Source organism: Pongo abelii, chromosome 15 (genome assembly GCF_028885655.2).
Source record: "Pongo abelii isolate AG06213 chromosome 15, NHGRI_mPonAbe1-v2.0_pri, whole genome shotgun sequence".
Taxonomy (NCBI): domain Eukaryota; kingdom Metazoa; phylum Chordata; class Mammalia; order Primates; family Hominidae; genus Pongo; species Pongo abelii.
The window spans coordinates 82,494,150-82,520,083 of record NC_072000.2 but is presented as its reverse complement, the minus strand read 5'-3'; the positions used below and the strand labels follow the sequence as shown (position 1 = coordinate 82,520,083).

Sequence of the window (25,934 nt, the reverse complement as noted above, 5' to 3'; positions counted from 1 at the left end):
AGTTTCCACAGCAACTAAAACCCAACCATCCTCTGCCCATGTGGCAATGACCACATGATGGTGTGAGGTGGTCACGCCCACTTCCCAGCACATGTGTGTGATCCGAGGCCTGGCTGCACAATGAGACCACAGATGAGTTGGTGACTCTCATTCCATTTCAGTGCTTGGACTCAAAATGATGTCTGTGGGCTTTGCTCTCAAAAGTAAACTATTTTAAACCACAAAATGATGAGACGGGTTCCTTTTTTTTTTTTTTTTTTTTTTCTGCCGCTGTGTCAGGTAAATGACTGTCAATGGGAGATGGCTGACGGCCAAGACTAGCCTCATCCCCTTTAGGGTGCAGGAGCGAATTTGCTTGGCAGGTTTCCAGTCTATGCCAATGTGAGAGCAAGATCTTCCAGCCCTGCCTAAGCCCTTTCCCTGGGAGACTTCTGCCCAACAGTGCCAAAAACATGAGATACCCAGAGCAACCTGGCAGAGTAAGAAGCATTTTCACACAGGGAATATGCTTCCAAGGCCTGTCTCCAGGAGCAGCTACTCAATACTGCTTCATGTCATGTCCTTATCTTCTTAAAAAAAAAAAAAAAAGAAAAGAAAAAAAAATACTGCTAGGCCTTTTAGCGAAATCTTCATTTCTGTTGGTGTGTCTGACTCTGGCTACCATGATGGGCTTGTTGGGAAAGTCTAATCCAATCCCCTTTTCATCTTCTCCATTGAATTCCAGAACTTCCAATCTTTTTTTTTTTTTTTTTTTTGGAGACGAGTCTCGCTCTGTCACCCGGGCTGGAGTGCAGTGGCGTGATCTCGGCTCACTGCAACCTCCACCTCCGGGTTCAAATGATTCTCCTGCCTCAGCCTCCCAAGTAGCTGGGATTACAGGTACCTGCCACCACACCCAGCTAATTTTTGTATTTTTAGTAGAGATGGGGTTTCACCATGTTGGCCAGGATGGTTTCGATGTCCGATGTCCTGACCTCGTGATCTGCCTGCCTCGGCCTCCCAAAGTGCTGGGATTACAGGCATGAGCCACCGCCCCCAGCCCCCATCTTTTTATCGCAGAGAAATTCAGGATTTCCAGGAAGCTCCTTGGAAATTCAGAGATGCTAAAAACCTAGTTGGGTATGGGGGAAGATGGGACATCACAGGTTGATAAAATGAGGCACTGACAAAAGAGACAGAGATAGGGCTAATCATGAATCTTTCACAGTGCAAGCTCCCCAGGAGCAAAATGACTGGAGTATGAGTCACCTGCTTACATCAAATCTCTTCCCACATCAAGCCCTCCCACACTGTTTAAGATTAATCACAAGCAGTTAATTCTAAATAACTCAGTGGTATGTGTACTGATAGCACCATATTAGAGAATCCCTTAAGAATTTTACCTTGGCACAAGGGTTAATTCCTGCAAAGCATCATTCAGAACTATTAGAATCAACCCACCCATCTTCTTCACCCACATGGCCCATTGCAAAGGTCAGATTACTTTAAATAGAATGAGGACCAATGAGAAAGTGGCTGGGGCTGATATAAAGAAAAGCTCCCTGATACTCAGCATTGACCAGAGATATATTAGGCTGCCTTGAAAAGCACCAAGCTCCCATTATTGCAGATGGCTAGGAGTTTTTTTGGGGGGCGGGGGGGAGGGGGCGGGGCACGGGGAAGCTCATTTTATATAGTGCCGAGGAGGATGAGAAATGAGTAGTTAGATCCAATGACTTTTGAGTCCCCTTTAAACTTATCCCATGATTGGTTTTTTTCTTTTTTTTCTGAGATGGGTCTCACTCTATTGCCCAGGCTAGAGTACAGTGGTGTGATCTCAGCTCACTGCAGCCTTAATCTCCTGGGTTCAAGCGATCCTCCCACCTCAACTTCCCAAGTAGCTGGCACCACAGGCATGCACCACCTTGCCTGGCTAATTTTTTTAATTATTTGTACAGATGATGTCTCGCTATGTTGCCCAGGCAGGCCTCGAACTCCTGGGCTCAAGCAATCCTCCATCATCAGCCTCCCAAAGTACTGGGATTGCAGGCGTGAGCCACAGCGCCCAGACTCCCATGATACTTTATAATGTACCTTGGTTTCCAGTACATTACCTAGGGAAAAGTCATAGCTAGAAAGTAATATATTATAATAAATGTCTTAGCATCCTCTAACAGGGCCACATGATCCACACTTCATCCTTCACAGACTTCTCCTGCAACACCAGAATCTCCCCAAATTTCAGTGTGTTTCCTTAAAACTAAACCGTGAGTCAAAGCATATCATGTGATTGTACAACACCTCTGCCTAAACTCCAGCCTTGTCTTTTCTGGCCCAGACAGAGCAAATATACTGTGGAAGGATCTGTCTTTCAAGGATTCCACAGGTCAGAGCTCAGCACCCTCCAAGCCCACTCTTTCCCATTCTCTTAACTCTCAAGGCTAACCATGCAAGATACAGGGCCCCGTCTAGAAAGAAAACAAGCCTGAGAGAATGAGGAGGAAGGAAGAAACTGAGTGTCTGGTAACCTCCCAGCCTCTCCAGCCCTTTCCCCATGATGTGGATCACAAAGAAGTGATCTCAGCTTTGCTTTCCAGCGTATCCCTCCTCGCAAGTGGGTACTCCTTTCTATTTGAAAGCAACCTATTAAGTAAATAAGCTGTACACACTCTCACTGTACCTTTTCTATTCTCCAGGAGCTGCAGGCAACACATTTCCAATCATACCTGGAGGAGAGATTGCAGAATTGCCTGAAATGTACTGCTTGCTAGAGTGGAGACACCAGTCCTACATTACCAACAACCAACCACAGGACTGTTGGGACTCCGTCTTCTAAGGACTTCACACGGGCAAACAGAACAACTTCAGGGGAACCAAACTAGCAGATCAGAGGCAAAAGTGTCAGGAGAGGATCGGATGAATAGCATCTCATCAAGAAACTTAAAGGAAAACTCCCCAGAGTCATTTTCTTAGCTACAAAGACACTATACTTAAATAAGACTCTCAGTAAAACCAAAAGGATCCTATATGCATTTCACAGCCAGAAAACTTGAGCCGGGAGCTTTACATTGCCTACAGTTCTTGTCCCTCCTTCTCTTTCATCTTTAACTTCTTCATGCCCTTGCATACCTTTGGATGGTGCACTGTTTTTCCCCCAAAGAGCCAAAGAGTTCACAATTTCTAGGTCTAGATGCAAAGTAAGTTTTGTCACAGAGTGCAACTGGGTAGTTTCTCTGGATGACTATGAGGTCAGCGTGCTTTTAAAAGCTACTGCTACCAGTTCCAGGATTTAAAAAAAAAAAAAAAGAAAAAAACTTTGGAAAATACACTATTTAGGAACATTGTGGCCACAGTCAAGGTTTGAGAGCAGATATAGATGATGACACATTTAAAGGGAGTCCCATATTGTTTTTAAATAGGTCACTCAAAGACATCAATTTCTGGAGAACAACAGCAATAATGACAACCCACTGGCAATGTCAGTTCCCAAACAGACCAGGGAGACAGGCCTGCAGAGCCATACTTTGTCCTTCTCCTCTGCCAGCCACAGCCTGATACCTGCAACACAGTTCCCAGCATACCCCCCACTCCCCCTTACCTTGTGAGCCACAGCAAACTAAACCTCCCAACTTCAGCAGGGAAAAAACCCTCAGGAGGATGACTACAGTGATCCCTCTGTCTAAATACCACCTTGTTCCTCTAAATCTACTGCAAATATTTCCAAACATTTCCTCCCTTTTCCCAGTGGATATCCTAGACATCTCCTCTTCCCACCACACCTTCCCAAATGACATTCCTATATTCCCTGCACCCTCCTGTACTCCCTAGCTCTGATTCGTCCACCTATGGTGGTTATGATGTAGAAAATGTGTCTGTGATGAATGGTCACTGGTTAGAAGAAAAAAAGAAAATGACACATACACCCAGAGCAACATTGCTGTCACTGGACAGCAACAAGTTGTGTTAACAGAGGGGGATCCACAGCGGTGGGACCTGGTGCTTATGATATTTGGGAGTCCTTAAGAAAAAGAAATCGCAAATACGAAATTAGGTGTGGGGACTTAGAAGGGACCCGTGCAACTGAGAATTTATGAAAGGCTTAGTTTCATGGTAAATCCACCTCCGTAATCATCTCCCCCTCTCACACACACAAAGGAATAGACAAGAAGAAACAGAGAAAGATTGTTTTTTTATACGGGCAGAGAGAAGCTGAAGGCAGGAAAGCTAGGAGGAGTTTGACAGAGGAATCCAGGAGCTCCAACTCTCACCACCAACCCTGAATGAGGTAATGGGCATTGCCTGATACCTGGGAAACCAAAGATAAGTCTGAAGAGGTCGTCCTGCCCAGCGAAGCTCCGGTGTGGTGTACCTGTGCTCCAACTACCTCCGAACCCTTGGGTCCAATCCCAGTCACTTCACTAAAACCAGAGTTTTGAGGCTGGGAATTGAATACTGTACTCATATTCATTCATTTTCATTTTCTTTCCTATTCTCCCTCTCTCTCTCTCTGGCTAGAAGGAACAAGGCCCCTGGGACGGGCCAAGCTGATAGCCTCCTGTACCAGGAACTTGACATTTTTCTTATCATCCGCATCCAGGGAGGCAATGCTCCATCTCACGACAGAGACACAGGCCATTTGTGTTTATGAAGGGAGTCCACGAGCAGAGGTAAAATGCCACATTGAGGGCCTGGGCTCTCAGGTCCTAGAGATGGCTGCCCAAAGGCAGCACCCACGCTTGCCCTCATACCTTGTACCCACGACAAGTTCAGGGTCTGGGTCTCCTCATCTATTCAGTGGGATGCTAAGGCCTGCCCTACCTGCCTCACTGGGTGGGCTGCTGAGGCCAGAACACCACACGTTTGCCGGCAGAGCCCTGAATCCCATACCGTAGTCATAACTATTGTCAGCAGCCCCATGCTCTTGGGCAGGAGCAAATGGAATGAAATTGGATTCTGTACACTTCCAAAATTCCCCTCCTTTTATCTCTACCACCTTTCAGACTGGGATAAGGGAAACTGGCGGAGGTAGGGGTCACTCAAAAGGAAGCATCAAATCTCCTGTGAAACCACATTGATGTGCAGTTTGTTCTTACACAGGCCAGGAGACCAATAGCCCAGAGTCAAAACTTGCTCTTTCCCGGAGTCTAGGCAGATAACTTCATGTTTTATTTCATTGAATCCTTTCAACAACTCCATGATGTACGATTTTTTATGATTCCTGTTTCACTGAGAGTCAAGATAGCATGGTAGTTGACAGTGTAGGCTCTGAAGCCAGACTGTCTAGACACAAATTGCAGCTCTGCCTCTTAATACCTGCACGATCTTGGGCAAGTTATTTAACCTCTTGCCCCCGAGTTTCCTTATCCAAAAAAATGAGAATCATAATAGCATGTCAAGAGTGGTTGCGAGGGTTTCAAGAGCTAGTGCATGAAAAGCACCTAAGATAGTGTGAGCCTGGAGCCAGTGCTCTGTGATTATTAGCTATTATTGTTACTAAAGAAGATACCGAAGCTTCGAAAACCTTCTCCAGAGCCATACAACATGTAAGTAGACAAGCCCAAATTTAAGTCCGGATCATTTTCCCTCCAGCAGCCATACTCTTATCCACTATGCCAAACAGGGGGTTCAAGTTCCCAATTTCTCAGTTCCTCGGTTTCCTCATCTGTAAAACGGAGCTAATGATATTAACTTCGTAGGAGTTTTGTGAAAAATAGATGAGCCAATGAATATAAAAAGCACCTAGAATGTCAGGTGCAGGATGGTATCTAATGAGAGCAATGGTAATGATATCGTTATTATTTTGTGTAAGGAAGGGCACTTGACCTTTGGAGCCCTGCCCTAAAGCATCCCTTACTGCAGCTCTGCCTCTGGGGCCTCACTGTGATGGACCCATACTGTGGAGCCAATGACTATAAGTAAAGGGGGTGACAGTAGTCCCATCCCCCAAGTGCAGCCTGCAACCCACACCCCACCTCATCTGCCCTGTGAAGGAGAAAGAGGACCCAGCTGAAGGACAGCTGCTCCAGAAACTGGAAACCATCTTTCTGGAGCAGCCTGCAAAGGGAGATAGGGGTCTTGAAAATAATTAGCCCCCGGCATTGGGCCTGTGGTATCTCATTACCAAATGCAAATGCAAGTTCACGTGCTACTCTGAGCTCCTGGCAAAACGCCTGCCTGACCCTCAGCCTTGCTGAATTTGGACCAAAGCATTATCCACTGCCCACCCTCTTTGCAGCCTGCAGCTGGTGTGCAGTTTCTGCAAAAGGAGAAGGCTGCTTTCACCTCATTGAAGGGGGAACATGGAAGAAGGGTCTTATTTCATTAAACGAGGCAGAGATGTTAGGGGAGGGGGGAGATTTTAAAAAATTGCTTTTCCCTCAGCAGTTAAAAGAGGGATAATTGAAGCAAGTGGCAGGCGGCTGCTCTGCCATTTAGCATACAGTATACCCAGGAAATCTCACTTGGTAATCAGGAGGAAAGGAGGAAAAAGGAGCAATCAGACCCCTATTCAGGCTCCGTTTAGTGACAGCCCCTGCTGGCTGGGCTGGTGGAGAGTCAGGCTGGTCTCACGGAGAGCCTGAATGCTGGGTGGGGAATCAAGTCTCAGAAGCAGCAGTCCCTCCTTTGTGTACATTTTAAGGCCTTGCTTCTGTTCTCTCCTCCCCAAACCAGGGAAGACTTAGAAAGGAGTAATCCTTTACTCTCCGATTATGCACCACTTCCCTGCAGGACACCACCGCTTCTCAAAGCCATTCAGAGTTGACACAGATTGGGAACAATGCCACGTTACAATTCAAGCAGCATGTGCACTGTGGAGAGGGAGAGGAAATGACCGGATTCTTACACAAGTGCCCAAAACAGGAGGATCCAACTGAGGCAACCACTGGTCCCTTCACTACAGTATCTGATGTCTCTGGACCTCAGTAAATGCCCAGGGATAAGCAGCCTCCTCTTGGTATATGCCATTCCATCCTAGTCTTGGCTTTGAGACATGCGGCAAGAGTCATAAATTCTCAATTAAAAAAAAAAAGAAATTGAAATTCACTTTCAGGAAGGCATGCGAAGGCCACACAATGGTGTTGAGCCATCAATCAAACTGACCTGAGTAGGATCTGAGCTTCAGAAAACAGGAGGCGGGTGGGGTGGGGGGGGCAGCTAGTCACTACTGAGGACCACACAACGGTGTGCTTATAACAAGGCTGTGGTCCCTATCACCAACACCCACCACGACACTTCACTAGAGGATTCCAACACTTGAAAACATAACAGCTAAGTCTCGAGACAAACCGCTTCTGGTCTGGGCACCCACTCAAGTCCGCAGGAGAAGACAGAAGACAAGTAATCAACTTTTTCTTTGTCGGTAGACTAGAACCTTTTCCCTCTACTGAATCAACGTAAAATGTGATGGCATGAGTGATATGTGACATAGGTAGATTTGGAGTAGAGATCCACCCATGAAAGCTTCTCCATTGTTCCCTGGCTCCACCCAACCTGCCACAGGCTGACTTCATGCTAAATGAACTCTTCAGAGACACTGGTCCTGAAATTTATACACCTTAGCACCGAATCAATTCTTCACAACCATAAGGTTGTTCAGTAATTCAATACATGCACATTCATAACCAAGAATGTTTTAAAAATAAACAAGTTTAAACTCATTTCAAGGTGCTGAGAAACTCTCAATGAGCCGTGAGGGGACCGCTCTCTAGAGGGAGTGAGGATACCTCTTCATTAGACACTGAGCTTCAAGGCTGCCCATAACAGGACAGGCTGAGCTAAACAAAAAGCCAGATGAAAATGCCACACCATAGCTCCACTATATTCCAAACAAGATATACATAATTTTAAAATCACCACCGAAAAGGCAAGACTAAATGTCAACATGAACAAGTCTAGTTGACCACCAAAGCATTCTATTTATAGACATAACACCCAGATGTAAAAATCTAGGGCCTCTTCTCTGTCCATCATTCTCCACAATGTTCAATGTGACTATTATTTGGAATAAAGTTTTCCCAAGTAAGCTGTGTGGAATTCAGTATGCAGCCAGAGCTAACAGTCTCACCAAATGAAAGAGAAGATACTGTGTCTATTACCTCATACCCATAGGTCCAAACTCTCCCAAAGCAACAACCTCCTGTGTCTTCTGGGTCTTACCTAGGGAATATACCCAAAGGGGAATCAAAATAGCCCAAAGCACATAAAGGAGATGGGCCTGCACATTCTTCCTGGGGTGCAGCATGATGACATTTTGGAGCCAACAAGGCATGGAGAGCCAGACAAGCCAAGCAAACAGCAACACCGCAGGGGGGCTGGAGCTAATGGACTACAGAAGGCGCCTCCAACGAGCTGACCACATCCATCTGAAGCTGCAGAGGCCCTCGCAGCTCTCCCTGCTCTTTGAACTGCTAAAGCAAGAAGTACAAAACGGACCTTCCATGCCAGGTGCAAGCCCTCACACCATCAAATAGCAGGGCCTAGACTGTAAATTGAGACAAGAGGTGCTTGGTGCACATTCTGCCCGCTGGGAATAAGCCCCCTGGTTTCAGTACTGTGACATGGACAATTTAGCAGAGGTTGGGTGGGGAGAATGGATGCATTTCTCTCTACCCACTTCACCACATTATCTTTGGAAAAATGGGCAGACATTATCTTGTTTTGTGTAGATCTATTTGACACTTAGCAGCTGCTGTGATTTCCTTTCCCTTCACATTTTACAGGTGATTTTTCGGCTTACTTTCTAAAAATTAACTATGTGTGGAGGCAACGGTTATTTTCTAATAGTCCGTGATGCATTTTTGTGATTGATTAGACATGATGACAATTACCAGGATCAACAGGCTCCAAGTAATCAACAGTAGGTTCTGTTACCTCCCGTAACATCCTCTCTCACCTCAACCTTTGCACTGCTCTGTTCCAAGCCAGCCAAGTGTTACTGTTAACGGCAGTTTATTTACTCTATTTATGTATGGGGAGAATAAATGAGTTAGGCTGTGTGTTTGCCTTCTACAGATAGGGGTATCAATCCGTAGCCAGGAGATGATCTGAACCTTGTAGGAAAAAAAAACAATTATTAAAATATACATATTGCATTTAGCTATTAAAAAACCAACGGCACACAATCTGCTCTGAAGAAATTCCACTGGGAACTGGAACACACATAAAATATAAAAAGAAAAAGAAGAGAAAAGCAAATTGTATACATATACAGTATAGAGATGTTTTTTCCTGCAGAAAAGTGCTGATCCAAACCTGCCCCAAGGAAATGAGTTCTTTTTAAACACAAAAATGCAATCAGGGATAATCAGCAAGCTAACAACACACTTGCAAACACCCTGGTCCCTAGAAAGGAAGAATGCCAGCTTTCAATACAAGTTTTGAGAACAGAACAGATCCTTTGGGCGAATGAGAAAACAAGTGATCATGTCAGCGTCTTCAGGCAGAACTTTCTCCAAAGCCAAGAAGCTCTGGAACAGCAGTCAGCTCCAGAAGGCACCTGCTTGTGAGAAGCACTTCAATAACCACATTCCCAAAATGGTTTATAGACTGGGGTTGCCTCTTCCCCACCCCTTCTCCCAGTGGGTTCAGTGGAGGAAAAACAGAAGCCAAATAAGGACAATATATATGCCTGGCATCTCCAGCTCTGACAGCCCACCCACAGGAAGGGAGAAAGATGTGATGCCCAACCCATTAGAAGAAAGGAGTGGAGACCCAAGCAGCTCCTGCAATAGCCCATGCATGACAAGACCTCTGATATGTTCCAGTCTCCAGCAGGTACTACCTGGGAAATAAATTTTGTTTTAATTTTTTTAAATATTCTTAAATAGCCACTGATAGCTAAAGTTCACATCCAGCACAACCTGCTTTGGGGGTTGGGATGTTCTGGAAACACTTAAGGAACACCTGCAGTCTTTAATTATACATTCCAATAGCAGGGCCTTACCTGAATGAAGAGATCTTGGGAATCAGTGGCAAGGCACTCACCTGGCCACACCCACCTGGCACCACCCACCTGGCACCAGCCATCTGGCCTCCCTTGATCTCGTACTAGTTAGTTCTTAACTTTGATTGTGTATTGGAATTATGTGGAGAGCTTTAAAAATGTACAAATGCTTGGATCCCATGCCCCCATGCCAAGAGATTCTGATTTAATTAGCCTGGGGTGTGGTCTGGAGTTTAAATTCCCCCAAGACAAACCTAACGTGCGGCTAAGTTGAGAACCACTGTTCTGTCCTGTAGCTTACACCACCTCCATGAAGAGACCAGTAGGGGATGGCAACATAAAACCCGTCTAAGAGAATCCAGGGCTTAACCCAAAAAGGATAGGAGGAAATGTGACTTCCTTGCCTCTTGTCACCCTAACCTCTCAACATACATACCTGTATGGTCGGTTCTCAGCTTCTCACTTCAGCAGTTCCTGCTACCCAAATCTAAGCCGTGAGTAAGTCCAGGAATTTGGATTTTAAGTACTTGTCAAATTAAAGTTTGAGCCACCTCTCTTAGATCTAATCCCAAACAGTCAGATTTGGTGAGTAAGGGAGGGCAACCTAAGCCTTTGTGCCTCCCTGCTTCTCCCTGGGAAGTCACGGTTGAACCTGGGAGGTTCTCCAGGCTATGCTGTATACTCTCAGCTCCCTTGGAGGCTTGGCTGAACAAGGCTGCAGTCGATCTCTGTGCCTCTTTGCAGTGTTCTCAGTACATGGAGAGGATGAGAAAGGGAACCACATCTAAAGAGGTACCTCATGTGAGAAATCCTCATTGCCAAAACAAAGAGGCAAGAAGGGCCTGGCCCAGATGCCTCATCCACCTTCTAGACACCTCCCGGAGGGTTGGGAGGTGAGATGGGCCACAAAAGAAGAACTGGGTTCATTTTTCTTTACACAGGCATTCTTTATGTGAGGGATGATTAAGAGGAAGTGATGGGGAGTTTCCCAACTATCCCTAAGGGTCCAAACCTCAAGGGGTCAGGAGGGACACAGGCAGAAATTTGCCAATTTCTTTTCTTTTTTTTTTTTTTTTTTTTTCTTTTTTGAGACAGTCTCACTCTGTCACCCAGGCTGGAGTGCAGTGGTGCATTCTCAGCTCACTGCAACCTCCACCTCCCAGGTTAGAGCGATTATCCTGCCTCAGCCTTGGGAGTAGCTGTGACTACAGGCGTGCGCCACCATGCCCAGCTAATTTTTGTATTTTTAGTAGAGACAGGGTTTCATCATGTTGGCCAGGCTGGTCTCCAACTCCTGACCTCAAGTGATCTGCCTGCTTCGGCCTCCCAAAGTGCTAGGATTACAGGTGTGAGCCACCTTGCCTAGCTGAAATTTGCCAATTTCTATCTGATTTCTTGCCCTGGGTTGACTGTGATAAATGGTGCTGCAGTGAGAGGGGCCAAGCTGGGGCAGACCCTGCAGCCTACTTCATCTAACCCTCTGAGTAGGGTACAGAGCCCAGGGTTCAGGGGCCAGGATTCTACTCCTGCTGAGATCTGACAGATTCTCCATTAAGCGTAGGCAAAGGATTTCCACTGCCTCCTTAGGGCAAGGGGACCAGTGATCTAACATGCAGCTAAAGATGTGCATCCATATAGAATGGGTTTCTATCAGGAGCCCCAGCCTCAGCTATCCCGTGGGTGGGTCTCTAGCAAGAGAGGGAGAGGGTCTTACCTTCTGAGCAGAGCTTGCCACCATAGCCAGTGGTAGAACAGTCACAGGTGGGGTGGCCGTCCAGGAGAAAGCAGATCCCACCATTTTCACAGGGACGCTCACCACAGGGTCCCCCGGCATCCATCTGGACACCCTGGCTCCCCAGAAGCCGAGGCTCCGAGTTTCCATACTTGAGATCCAGAATTAATCCCTTGAAGCTGGGCATGGCCTGTATTCCATCAAGGGTCAGGGCAGAAGGTCGTATGTCAGCAGGGACTCCACCGAGGAACAAGTCACTGACCACATCCATGTAGGGCCGCTGGGGCTGCAGCTCCCCAGACTGGCCCTCGCCATCAAGCATCAGCACCGTGCGCAGGCGGTCACGGCTCACCATGAGGAAGTGCCAGCTGCTGTCATTCACCTGCTTGTTGGACAGCACGGCAGTCTCGGCACAGTCCATGCTGAAGCGGAGCTGAACACGGCCATCTACCAAGGAGAGGCATAGGAAGTCGCAAACGCCGCCATCATCCAGGTAGAGGAGCAGCCCCGTGGAGACGTTGGTCTTGAACTGGAAACTCAGGTCACTGCGTGTGCTGGCATCCCAGCGGAGGTAGCGGGCCCACTGGTTGGGGAGGCCCATGAACTCAAGGCCCAGGCAGAGCCCCAGCAGGGACCCCAGCAGGATGCTGACCTTCAGGGTGAAGAAAACTGAGTGGAGTGTGGAGCTCATTGTCGCTGCTGGGACAGAGCCCGGAGGAGCAGACAGGCCAGGGAACAGCCCAGAGAGGATCTCTCCCTTTGGAAATAGAAGTGGGAGAGGAAGACAAGACAGAGATGGGGGGACAGAAAGCACACAGGAGGAAGGCAGCACACACACAGATCCTGAGATGGTGGAGAGGGAGGAAAGTGTACAAGAGAGTCCCAGAGGGGCACACAAGCAAGAAATTGAATAAAGAGGCAGTAGAAAAAGACAGGACCAGCAGAAGAGGAGGAAAATCAGGTGGGGAAGTGAGGGACTGGAGTAAAGAGGAAAGCGTCTTTCTCCAAGAAAAGATCTCAGCTATCCATGTGGATCCGGAGGCCTTGACTCAAGGAGGAGAAGGTGCAGGAGAGTATGAAGAAGACTTCAGCGATGCACTCCTCCCAACGGACCCCCAAATGCCCCAGCCAGGGAGGCCAGGGACAGGGAGGGCCGGGGTGCTGTGATGGAGGAGGAGTGAGTGGTGAGGTGAGCCAGGTGACAGGTAGAAACAGGCCAAGGACCAGTCCTAAAGTTCTACCTCCTAGCAGTGGCAGGCTGCGGGGAGGGGGACAGCTAGAAGCCCAATGCTCAGACAGAGCAGGGCCCTGGGCAGAGCGCAAGCAGACTCAGGCTTCATGGTGCGGCCAGAAGCAGTGCTGCCCATAACTTGCCTCCCAGGACTCCAGAGAAAAGACCTGTGGGAAGAAGGAGAGGGAGAAGGAGAGAAAGATTAGGGCCATATATCAGGAAAACATTGCATCCTATTTCACAAGTATTGATGGAATGCTGACTTCGAGCCAAGCTATTCTAGTGATTGCTACAGTGCTTAGTGCTTCAAACAGGAGGGAGGCCGTGGGTTCTTCCAGAGCCACTACAAGACGCCCAGGTCCTAATGATGCACTCAGGTTTTCCATATGTAAAAATAATAAAAATCCCCAAAGCCAAATCAGCACATTATTAGAATATTCACATCACAAGGTCACATTGCCAAAATATATTTTTAAGATAAGTGCTAACATTTTATATATTCGAATACCCACACCTAATTTTTACTTATTTACCTATTAAAAGCATGCAAATGACATTAACTTTTTTCTAGATTTTTCCTTTTCAACTTGACAACTCACTGTAGGAAGCCTAAGGCAAATTGCTACCCCTAAATTTGTGAAAGAAATGTTTATAAAAATCAGTGAAAATAAACTGGAAGGTGAGTAATGAGTAAAATAATCCTCCTCTCTTACTGAATATTGAGAGAGGAGGATTATTTTATTCCTTCTAAAAAAAAAGGCTGAGTTTGAATCCTAGTTCCTGTATGTGGCACTTTGAGAACATTTCTTAACCTATCTGAGCTTCTATTTCCTCATTTGTAAAGTAGAGAAAATAATAGCCTCTTCCCAAGATTGAAGAGAGGAATCAGTGAAATCAGGTATAGGAAGATCCTAGCATAAGCCTTTTTTTTTTTTTTTCGAGACAGAGTCTCGCTCTTTTGCCCAGGCTAGAATGCAGTGGCATGAGCTCGGCTCACTGCAACCTCCACCTCTTGGGTTCAAGCAATTCTCCTGCCTCAGCCTCCCAAAGTAGCTGGGATTACAGGCATGCACCACCATGCACGGCTAATTTTTGTATTTTTAGTAGAGATGGAGTTTCATCATGTTGCCCAGGCTGGTCTCGAACTTCTGATCTCCCCACCTAGGCCTCCAAAAGTGCTGGGATTATAGGCATGAGCCACAGCTGCTGGCCACGTGAGGCTTTATACATAGTAGGTGACAACAAATCCTAGGTTTCTTCCTTTATTTCTGAAGTGGGAAGGGACAGGAGGAGGGGTTATTTGTGTATGTCTGTGTATGTGTGGATGTATGTATGGCTATAGAGTGAGCAATGTGTAAAAACAAAAGTACTAAAAAAGATTATGAAAACTGCAGAATGGATGACAACTGAATAGTTAAGAAATTCCTAGAGTGATACTGGATAGTTCCAAATGACCTAGAGTATATTACATGTATTTTATGATGATGTAGAAACAGTTAGAAATGCACCAGCATGCAGTCTGGTTTCTGAGGGCAGACTCTGGCCCGCCTAACTGAGTTCTCTGTTCAGATCAAACAGTCAGTGTGATTTCTAGGAGCTGTGCAAGTTGCTGCTTATTACCTGGCACATTTGATAATTCACCATGGGCTCCATCAGAACATTACTAGCCACTATTTTAATGATAACCACATCAGCAAAGCTAGTTATTACCCCTTCTTTGAAGAGGAAGCTGCTGTTCCTTAACCAGGAACAAACACCTATTCCCAGTGAACAAACAAACCCAACGAACAAGAGGCTGATTAAATCCATTATAAGGAAAGCCTTTGCTCTATAAAAGGCTTTGTCCAAGCAATGTTCCCTAAAGTGTGGCACAGGTGCTGTGCCAAACTTCCGTTGACTCCGATAAGGAAGGTACCAGGTTCAAGAGGCAGAAGAAGAATCCCAGAGCCGGCAAATGAGAAATGGGTTTTAATTGGGAACTTACATACAGAGGAGAGAGTCCAGTGGTGGTGAGCTGGGTAGGAGAGCTGCAACTGCTTGCAAAAGGGATGCAGTTTACACAGCATATTTACTTAGCACCCTCCCCATAACAGTCCCTATCTGGCAACCTTCATTTACCCTAAAACAAAGGGCCTTGATCCCCTGTATAGCCCATGTTCCATGAGACCGGCCAGGGGCTCATATGTTCCTCATAGAGAAGGAACGAAACTCCTGGTTGGCCACTCCCAGGTTCCCTAGTTTAGGACACATATTCAAGTGCATCTGCCATGCAGGGTCATTCTCAGGGTATGCTCAAGTTATTGTTATCAAGTGCTTTTACCATACACACAGGTACCCCCAGTGGTTCAAGGGATGCTCAGCTGAGACATGGACACAGGAGTATGCTGGTGCCAACTCATACAGGCTTGTGAGAGCCAGCTGCTAAAATTTCAAAAACTTTGACTGGTTGGCATGACTTTGGTAGCATGAAATAAACAGGCAAGGAGTATTTACACCCCAGAAAAAAGGCAAACACCACAAAGAGTGTTTGAGAAGGTGAAATTTAAGTAAAGACTTGTGGCTTGTGCCTGTAATCCCAGCACTTTGGGAGGCCGAGGCGGGTGGATCACCTGAGGTCAGGAGTTCAAGACCAGCCTGGCCAACGTGGCGAAACTCCATCTCTACTAAAAATACAAAAATTAGTCCTGGTGGCAGGCGCCTGTGATCCCAGTTACTCAGGAGGCTGAGGCAGGGAGAATTGCTGGAACCCGGGAGGCAGAGTTTGCAGTGAGCCAAGATCGTGCCACTGTACTCCATCCACTTGTTCCAACAGAACAAGACTCTGTCTCCAAAAAGAAAAAAAGAAACAAAGAAAGAAAAGAAAAGACTTGAAAGAGTGTGAGGGAACCAGCCATGTAAGTATCTGGGAAGAATGTTCCAGAAATAATAGTGAATGCAAAAGAACTGAGGCTGGAGCAAGCTGGTATATTTGAAGAACAGCAGGAGGTAGATGCTGCTGGAGTGGAGTGAGTGGAAGACGTGAAGCCAAACGCGGATAACAGGTGGGTAGGACATGAAACATGGCACAATTTCTAAGAATATGATCCTTGTATGAGGTGAGGTATGCCAACCAAGTCAAAGCGCAACATCTCAAGGAAAAGAGAAAACCCTTCAATTCAGCTGTTTATTGAGCTCCAATTCATCCCAGTCACCGCTGGATCAAAGCAAAATAAAGACACCAATCTCACCCTCCAGGGCGTCACAAACTGGTGGGGGACAAGTTTACTTCAGAGACAGTAAAGCACAGCAATTAAGAACCCAGGCTCTGGAACCAGATTGCTGATGGGGGGCTCCCTGGAGGCAATGACTGCTTCAACACAGTGTCTGCCACAGGGCCTCATCATGGAGCTGGAGTTTGGGAAGCACTTGTGGATGGAATGAACAGTAAAAGCAGAAGTGGAAGAACATTCCTGTGGATTACTTGACTTCTGTTCCACGCAGTGGCCTCCATACAACCCCACTTTATACAAGGACAGCAATCCTGAGCCCCCATGCCTCTCTGGATGCCAACCTCACATGACCCCAATGAGCAAAGCAGCACATGCTTAGTGACCTGGGGAAACCCACGAATGAAAAACTGTGCTGCCCAGAAACATTCCCTTGTGGGGGAAGATCATGGGCACTTAGCCTGCTTTGTCGGGGCCACACACCCCTTCCAGGCTGAGCCTCCCCATTCATTCAGTCCCTCATCCTTCCCCTCCAGCCCAGACCAGCACTGGAGATACCACCGTTCCCTGCCCTGCATTGTGGGGGATCAAAAAGGCTGACTGAGGAAACCCAAGCTTTCTTTCCCACAGGCAGAATCCAGTTTCAGAAGTGATAACATCACAAGTGGGCTTATGTAGACTTAACCCTCTATGGTCTATCCACATTCTTTCCTACAGCCCTTCCATTTCTTTCTTAGTTTTGGACACTCCTGCAGCCTCTGGGAAATTGCCAAAATGGCCAAAAGCTAGAGATGCCCTTACACTAAATATTGCAGGCCTCCAACTGCTGCCAGCGTTTATCCTTCAGCCTTCTTTGCCCCTCTGGTGGGGCATGCCAGACTCAAGAAGTGGCAAAACGGGAGCCAGGGAGCCCTCTTCACCCGCCCAGACAACTGCCACCCTCTATTGAACCATAGGAGAACACAGGCAGCCATGCACACAGGTGGTTTGCCCCAGAGCCTGCATGCAGGGCCCGGGCTGGTGCAGAAGCTCAGAACACTTGTCTGTTGTGTGGGAATCAAGCGAGAGAGGGAAAGTAAGTGACATTATCTAATTGCCAGCTAATTTACATAATTATCGAACGGCACACTTTTTATGTGAGGTTAACATCTTTGCAAATGTCTCATAAGCCGGCTGCTTAGGAGGCGGCAGGGTGGTGTGGTCGGGGGGCTCACACAACTCTGACATGTGGGCTATTTGCCACAAGGGTGGCTCAGAAGATCTGGCTGCCATTTGCCCTCCCCACCCCTCCTTCCAATTCCATTGCTCCCTTTTCCAACTGCCTGGAGCTTTAGTTGAGCTTGAGACAGACTCAAGGAAGTCGGACTGTCTAGAAGTGGGTTTGATTTAGGAAGTCACCATGATGACTGTCCTTGTGCCCAGCCTTTGCAGGCATCCCACAGTCCCCAGGTGGGGCTTACCAGGTTTTCTTCCAGAAGCTTCCTATGACCTGCCCTCACCAGGACTGGAAAATCTCTCCAGTGGCTCTCTGGTGGTTTTGCCCCATGTTCACTGCACCCCTCACCCCACTTTGCAGGTAAATGATTTTCACCACCAATCTCGTTCTGTGTCGTTCAAGTGAGGTTCATCCCAATCCCAAATCATACGATCCAGTTTAGTCAACTGGGACATTCCAATCTCTTGGCCACAATGATTAGTTTCAAGAAGGGTCTCTCACCCAAAATGAAGTTGAATTTGAGTTAATGCTGGGACTTTCACTGGAATTATTGTGAAAAGGATCCTCTCTCTCTTCTTACCACATCATCAAATTATTAGAGTGAAGCTCAAACTTCACAGACACCATAATTACTGGTGGAGTATGATCCATCTCCACCATTGGAGAGGATTTTGTCTAATAATGAAAACAACAAAGAAGAAACCAGAGCCAAGAAATAGATACAAACAGATTTCTAGTGATGTTGTTTTAACACCTAGATCTAGCCAGACCTGAAGCCCAATGACTCCTGTGACTTCCATTTCATGAACCAAAACTTTTTTCCTTTAGCAAGTTTGAGTTGGGTTGTGACCAAGAGTCCTGACTCATACACTCCTAATACTGGACCATAAAAAACTCTTGTCACCGACAAACTAGCAGAAGCTTCCATCTCATATGGCCACCTACACCCAGAACTCCCTGTAACCTGAGCCTCATGTCTTACCCATCTTCGCCATCAATGCTCTCCACACCCATTTGCCCATGCACTTGAACAAAGGCATAGGATATGGGCTTGTTTCTTCTCTCCTTGTGTGTTTTGCAGGTGGACAGAGGCTTGTTCTTATACAAGAACCTCAGAAATGTGCTAACTCAACTAAACTACACCCCTCCAGACACCACACCATTAGGGCAACCTCACATAGTCAGCACTATCTACCTTAATACAACAGCAAAGGCTCTACTGCATGTCGTGAGGGAGGTTAAGGCATGAATTCTCTCAAAGATATAAAAGTAGTTCAGGCTAGTGAGAGAGAACATGGGCTTTGGAGGCAGGCACAGCTGAATTTAAACCCAGACTCTCATTCCTATAGCTATTGAACCTTGGACAACTCTCTTGAGTCTTTCTTCATCAAAAAAAGAAGGGGGGGGGGAATAATACCTATCTCATAGGGCAGTTTTGAACTTTATTAAATTTAAAAATTTATAAAAATGTAACTACTTTTAGAAAATTATGCTGGCAGTATCTACTAAAGCTGAACATTTTTACCCCAGGACTCCACAATTACCCTTTTAGGTATATACGAACAGAAATGCTTACAAATGTCCACCTGAAAACATGCATGAGAATGTTCATGGCAACACTATTCATAATAGACAAAACCTAGAAAATCACCCAATGTCTACCTGCAGTAGAGTGAATAAATTGTAGTCTATTCGTGCAAAATACTATACAGCTTTGAGAATGATTGCTCTTCATCTCGACAGAAGCGTGGATGAATCTCACATACATAACATTGAGCAAAGTAAGACACATACTGTATGTGCTTCATTTATGTAAACCGAAAAGAGGCAAAATTATTTATTCTATGCTGTTAAATGTCAGAATAGTGGTTAATGATTAGAAAGCAAAGGGGTGAAGGAATCCTGTTTCTTGATCTGGGTGATGCTGCGTAATGTGTTCAGTTTGTGAAAATGCAACAAGGGAGCTGTATACTTACAATGTATGTGCTTTTCTCTATGTACGCTATATTTCAATAAAAGCAACCTAATGCACTTCCTGATACATATACATGTTAATCTATTATTTTTGTTACATCACTTGAAGAAGGGTTTTAAAGAAAATTATTACTAGTTCCTGTTTTTTAGGCTGGAACTTCCTTCTTACAGTTCCCCAAGTCAAAACCAACCTCTCTTCTAGAAAACTAAGGGTAAACATCCACCATGCTTTGCAACAGGAAGCTCACTGTCCTCTCTTTTCAGCCCACTCTGTACCCTAGTCCTCTCTCCCATAATTTGGTCATGTCTAGGAATACCACCCTTCTTGCATCTTCTCTTCTTTTCCTGAAATCTGCAGAGCTGATCCTAGTCTTAGTCACCAAGCCTTACCCTTTAGGAAAAAGAAGGGGAAACAGCCTCCAAGGACCTTAATTCCGTTCTTAACAAATGGACACATAGAAAAGAGCATTTGAAGTTTATATTGTGCTGAAAGCGGGATGGAGATGGGGAGAGACAGGAACAGACTTTTTTTTTAACCTTTAACTATAACACTTTTTTTTTTTTTAACTAAAAACTAAGTTTTCACAAGAACTAAGAAGTCATGTCAGGCTAACCTAAATTCCTTTTCTGTCAAGAATACTGATCTGTTATGGTAGAGATACACAGGAGTTATATATGGACTTCGGCAGACCTTCTCATGATATGAGGACTGTGAGGCAGACAGACCAAGAAGACTTGTCACTGGCTAAAGAACAGCATTCAAAGAAGGCGCGAACCCATTAGGACACAGGCTCTTGTGGGAGGTCAGGCCTGATCTCATCTTTCATGTTTATCAAGAGCCCCAGTGAAGATGGAGAGAGCCAAATAATCATGTGTGTAGATGAACTGACACTGAGAGTTATGAGTGTGCCAGGTGAGGCTGAAGGGACCCCAAGAGATCACGATAGGCTAAAACTGCAGCCTATATCTAATAAGACAAAATTTGATGGAGATAAATGGAAAGTAATATAACTTGATCCTCCAATATAAACAACCCATAAGGATGGAAGGTACAATTTGTAACTATATGGTAAACAAGAATTGAGAAATTAAATTGACAAAAAGACACACACACACACACATATATACACACACATATATATAAAAGCATTTGTGACTGCCAGATAATCAAATGTAATTTTAGACTATATTAATTGAAGTATAACTTATAGGAAGAAAGAGATCATCATCTGTGTCAATCTGACCAGTCACTGAATTTTCATTCTGAGTCATACTCTTTGAGAAAGGTGTAGGTAAGCTGAAAGATAGTGAATGGAAAGAAAGTTTTTCATTTATTTTGCTTAACCATGGAGCACCCAGGTTCTAGACATAAAGATAAATAAATAAAAATAGCTCAAGCCCTGAAAGGCACTTATATGTTAGTAGAAAGGAAAGACATGAGCCTAAATAATATAAGGAGGTGGACCAAATGTAAGAAGCAGACTCTGCCAAGTGTGGGCTTGATATGGTGATGGTTAGCCTCTAGGGTCCAAAGTAGAACACTGATGCTAGGATGAGTGCCCCTCTCATGCAGGCAGAATAATGTAGTGGTTAAAGGCATGAGCTCTGGAAACAGACTTCCTGGGTTCAAATCTCAGACCTGCTATTTGATGCCTATGTGACCTTGAGCCCATCACTTATCCACTCCGTGCCTCCGCTGTCTTCTCTGTGAAACAGATGATAACAATGAATTATCATACGTAGGCACTTAGTACAAGTGAAAGCCCTTAGGACAATGCTCAGCACAGATAAGTACCAAATAAATGTTATCTACTGTTGCTGTCCACTGTTGTCCTTGATGCTTATTATTTCATGCTAGCAGCATGGCTAATGTTGGTGTCTCATGGGATGTATTAGTCCATTCTCAAGCTGCTAATAGAGACATACCTGAGACTGGGTACTTTATAAAGGAAAGAGGTTTAATGGACTCATGGCTGGAGAAGCCTCACAATCATGGCAGAAGATGAAAGAAGAGCAAAGGGACATCTTACATTGGGGCAGGCAAGAGAAAGCTTGTGCAGGGGAACTCCTCTTTATAAAACCATCATATCTCATGAGACCTACTCACTAGCAGGAGAACAGCTTGGGAAAGATCTGCCCCCATGATTCAATTACTTTCCACTAGGTCCCTCCCATGACATGTGGGAATTATGGGAGCTACAATTCAAGATAAGATTTGGGTGGGGACACAGCTAAGCCATATCACAGGGACTGCTTAGGGAGAGTAGGCTGGGTAGATGGACTTCTTTAAATTTCATTCCAATGTCACAGACAATGTGGAGAGTCATACATGAGTCTCTATAGGAGAAATTTTTGGAGGTGTCAGGGTGTTTGGGCTAACACAGGCAATGCAGCAGTGGCAGGAGCAGTGTCCACAGGATTAGGAAGCATTCTTTTTTTTGAAGCATTCTTAAATTGGAAGAAAGATCCCACAGTTTCTCTATTGCCCTCCAGGATAGAATTTTGTCTAGTAAATGGAAGTTCTACAGAGAGTATTTACGTCTTTATCTTAGAAGCAGATTACTTCCAAATGAAGTGGGCTCCCTGTTACTGGGGATGACCCAGAAGAGCCTGGACATCTTTAGGGGTTGTATGTCCAGTACTAAGTAGGTCTATGCATGGAGTACAATACAATCCAGAGGAACAAGATGACTCAGGGCTGGTGCGGTCAGAGGTTTCTCAGAGGAGAGGAACCTGCAAGGAAACTTGAAGGACAAGTAGGGCATAAGCAACTGCAGAAGAGAAATCTGATGTCAGGGAAAGACCACTAGATTGGAAGTCAGAACCAGACTGTCTTTCCACTAACTATTGGCCAAGCAACCATATGGATACCTCTGGATCTGTTCAATTTTTTATTCTTCTCCTATAAATTTGGAAGAACAATGAATACACCTTCCAGGATTTGCACATCAAAGACTACACAAAGGACAGAAATAATCATGCCTTCTTACCACGCCTTGACAATCTTCTAAGGTTCATACCAAAAGCAACTCATGGCAACAGTCTCCTTTCCACCTACCACCTGTACTCCATCCCCAAGGTAGCCTAGTTGTTGCACCCTGAGTTATCTAGTGGGTGAAAACCAACAACAACAAACTCTTCCCTCACACACCAAAGAACTCAGGCCTTGTAAGGTGCCAACAGGCTCCCCAGCAACCTCAGTACAGCCAGGAACCCAAGAAGCTGTGGCCATTTACTTTTCAGCCTCCTCCCTTCTCTCATCCCCTCCTCCCTGGCCAGTGGGCCTCCCCCGCCTGGAGTTCCCAGCCATGGTTTGGAAAGCCATCTGGCTGCTGGGAGAGTTAATAATTTATAATGAAGATAATCACCCTTCAAGATCCTCGCCTCTTGGGACCATTAAAAAAGATTCAATTGAAAGCCAGTGAATTCTTTACATGAGGGGATAGGGAAGGGAAGCAGGGAGGGCTGGGGGAGAGAGAAAAAATGGAGAGGGAAAAGGAGGGGAAAATGAACTAGGTGCTTAGCTGATCTTTCCCCACAAAGGGGGTAAGGGGAGAGGAAAATTATTCAGCCCTAGAGGACAATCTTATCCAGCTTTCGCAGCACCAGCCCAGCAAGAGTGCAATTTATGAGTCTTTTCTCCTAGCCAACTCTCTCCACACAAAGAGGGGGGAAAAAAATCAAACACATGTAAGAGAAGGGGAGAGAGGCGCAGACAAGAGAAAATAAGCCTGCCCAGCAATCATGTCTGGGGCTGCTGGGAGGGCTCTCTCTGTTCTCTTTCCAGGACACAGTAAAGCCCCCACTGTGCTAATTATTCCCATTACTTGACAAATTCTCCATTAATGGAGCAAGAGGTGCCAGAGCTGGTGAGGAGAACAGAACAAACTGGCAAAGGCTCTGGACAGATTTGAACTGTGTGAACCCAGACCAGACAGCCCCCAGCTTCACCACAGGGTGAACGTGAGGCCTGGCACAGCCCCATCTACCGGGCACATCTCACAGGTATGAGGCATAGACCACACCTCCTGCAGAGCAATGTGGTGCCAGGGGGCAGGAAGCAGGGGCAGCAATGTGCCCACAAAAGGTATTTCCAGGAAGGGTTACAATGGGGGTGAAGGCTGAGCCTGGGAGCCAGGAGCAGATGACACACAGCCCCTAGAAAGGGGACAGTGTAGATCAGTGTGCTCAGGACCCAGACCCATGACAATTTGGTCCTTTTGTGATTTTGGAAAGCCAGTGGAAAGGCTGCTACACAGTTCTTCCAGCACACACATCTTACAACACAGCAGCAACAGCAAACACTCATATTACACTTGCTCTGGGCAACGCGCTATGCCAAGTATGGTACACGTGAAGTCATTTAATCCTTACAAAACCTGTATGAAGTAGGAACTATTATTATCCCCATTTTGGAGATGAGTAAACTGAGGCCTCTGGAAAATGAAGTCATTTTTCCAAAGTCATATGCTAATAAGGGTGCAGATCTCAGCTCCTCACTTCTAAAATGACAATGAAGAGAAGGAACAACAGTCATGTCAAAAAGGACCACAGCCATATTCAGCCTATTTATTGCACGAATTTGGCCCTACGTGTAGCCAAGGACAAGGCCATTAAGAAGCTCATCATCCAAAATACAGCAGAGACTGCAGCCATCAGGACATGCATGAATCATGTATCTTCAAGGCTTTTGTGCCTCCCAAGCTGTATGTGAAACATTACTACATGAGTAGTGCCATTCATAGCAAGTAGTCAGGAATCACTGTGATGCCTAGAAGGACCAAACACGCTCACCCCAATTTAGAGCCAAGGCACTACACCCCTGACCTCTGCCAAAGTCCCTGTAAGAAGCTGAGTCCTCAAGGACTAAAGAAAATCTATTCTCTGGGGGGAAAAAAGAATATGGATACTATACGTTGAATGAATGAATGAATAACCGCAGAACTGGGTCTAGCTCCAGAGTTTATGTGATGCCCCTCACCCAATCTACCATCTCTCCTCCTCTACCTTCAGGCTCCCCAGGGTTTCCTTACCCGTTGACAGGATGTTCCAGGTTTGGCCCTGCATCCCAAGACCTCACAGGGGAGGCCGTAAGCTGTACTCCAATTGATTCTACTACACCAGTGTTTCTTTTTGTCTTGGACTATATACGGTTCTCCCAACAAGTATCCCTGCTTCCACCTTTGCTCCTTATGAAATATTTTCCATACAGCAGTCAGAATGACCTCTTAAAATGGAAGTCATCACTCCTTCATCCAAGACTCTCCAGTGGTTTTCAACATACTCAGAATGAAATCCAAAGTCCTCCCTGTGGCCTATGAGACCCCACATGGCCACGGTCTGGCACCAGCCACCTCTCCAATCTCATCTACTACTCCTCTTCCCCTTGTTCACTGTGCCCCAGCCATGCTACCTCCTTGGTGTTTTCAGAACTCACTAAGTGTAGCCCAACCTCAGAGTCTTTGCAATTTCTTTTCCCACTGCCTGAAATGCCCTTCTTCAAACCTTCTCATGGCTGACTCCCTCTTCTCTGGGTCCCCACACTCCAGTGTCTCCTCTAGGACAAGTTTTAGGACTTGCAGAGCTTAGAAGGATGGCAGGTTTAGTGCCTGGCACAGCTAGCATTCCCCAGCCTTCTCTCCTTCCATAGAAACTGGACCCCTCCATGTCACCCCAGCCTCTCCATCACCTAGGAAAGAAGAATAAAAGATGCAGGTCCTCCCACCAAACAACTAGACCTCAATTCTGCCCTTTCTCAGAAAGTCACTGCCCAAGACAGAGAGAGAGACAGACAGAGACAGAGACAGAGACAGAGGTGGCCAGAAGAAAGGGATCTAGGAGGCCAAGATGGGCAGATTGCTTGAGCTCAGGAGTTTGAGACCAGCCTGGACAACATGGTGAAACCTTGTCTCTACCAAAAATACAAAAATTAGTCAGGTGTGGTGGCTCATGCCTGTAGTTCCAGCTACTTGGGAAGCTGAGGAGGGAGGATCACTTGAGCTCAGGAGGCGGAGGTTGCAGTGAGCCGAGATCGCGCCACTGCACTCCAGCCTGGGTGACAGAGGGAAACCCTGTCTCAAGAAAAATACAAAATAAATAAAAATAAAGGGATCTACATTGGAAAAGCACTTTGGTCAGATGAACTTAGCATCCTTGTCAATGGCTGAGGAGAACTGGAGAGGGAAGAGTGACTCAGTGAGCCCATCTGTTGCAACATCCTTAGGTCCCCACTTATTATCCCCTCCACTGCCAACCCCTAGAGAGTATATATTGCTATCAGCCCTCACACTGTGTCCTGTAGGAAGACATAAACATGTGAGGCAGAAAGAAAAGGAAGGAAGATAGCGGCAAGGAAAAGACACACCAAGAGGGCACACTTCGGACCCTCCCAAGCCAGGACAAGTATTAGGACCTGCAGAGGTTAGAACGATGGTAGGTTTAGTGCCTGGCACAGAGTCGATCATAGACATGTGCTTGCTGACTGGACTAAGGTGGGAAGCAGATGGAAATCTGAAGGATTCAAGGGAGGGATTCTGGTTCAGATCACTAGCAGACCAGTTCTAGAACTTCACCCCTGGCAGTAGAATAGAGCACAGATGCCCCTTCTGGAAGATGAAGAATATCAGAGCTAGACAGGACAGTGAAGATCGCCA

At 46.0% G+C, this 25,934-nt stretch overlaps 1 protein-coding gene across 38 annotated transcripts in view; it reads right to left on the bottom strand.

Annotated features, from left to right (window-relative positions):
• NRXN3 (neurexin 3) overlaps nucleotides 1-25,934 on the bottom strand; it is a 1,691,350-nt gene that overhangs the window by 1,601,524 nt on the left and 63,892 nt on the right. For all 38 annotated transcript variants that reach the window (XR_010136857.1, XR_010136859.1, XR_010136858.1 and 35 more), the window contains exon 2: nucleotides 11,637-13,052. Coding sequence is in view for 33 of the 38 variants with exons in the window: in XM_054529674.2 (XP_054385649.2) it covers nucleotides 11,637-12,345 (709 nt within the window). In the remaining 5 variants the exon portion in view is untranslated. The remainder of the gene's footprint in view (nucleotides 1-11,636; nucleotides 13,053-25,934) is intronic.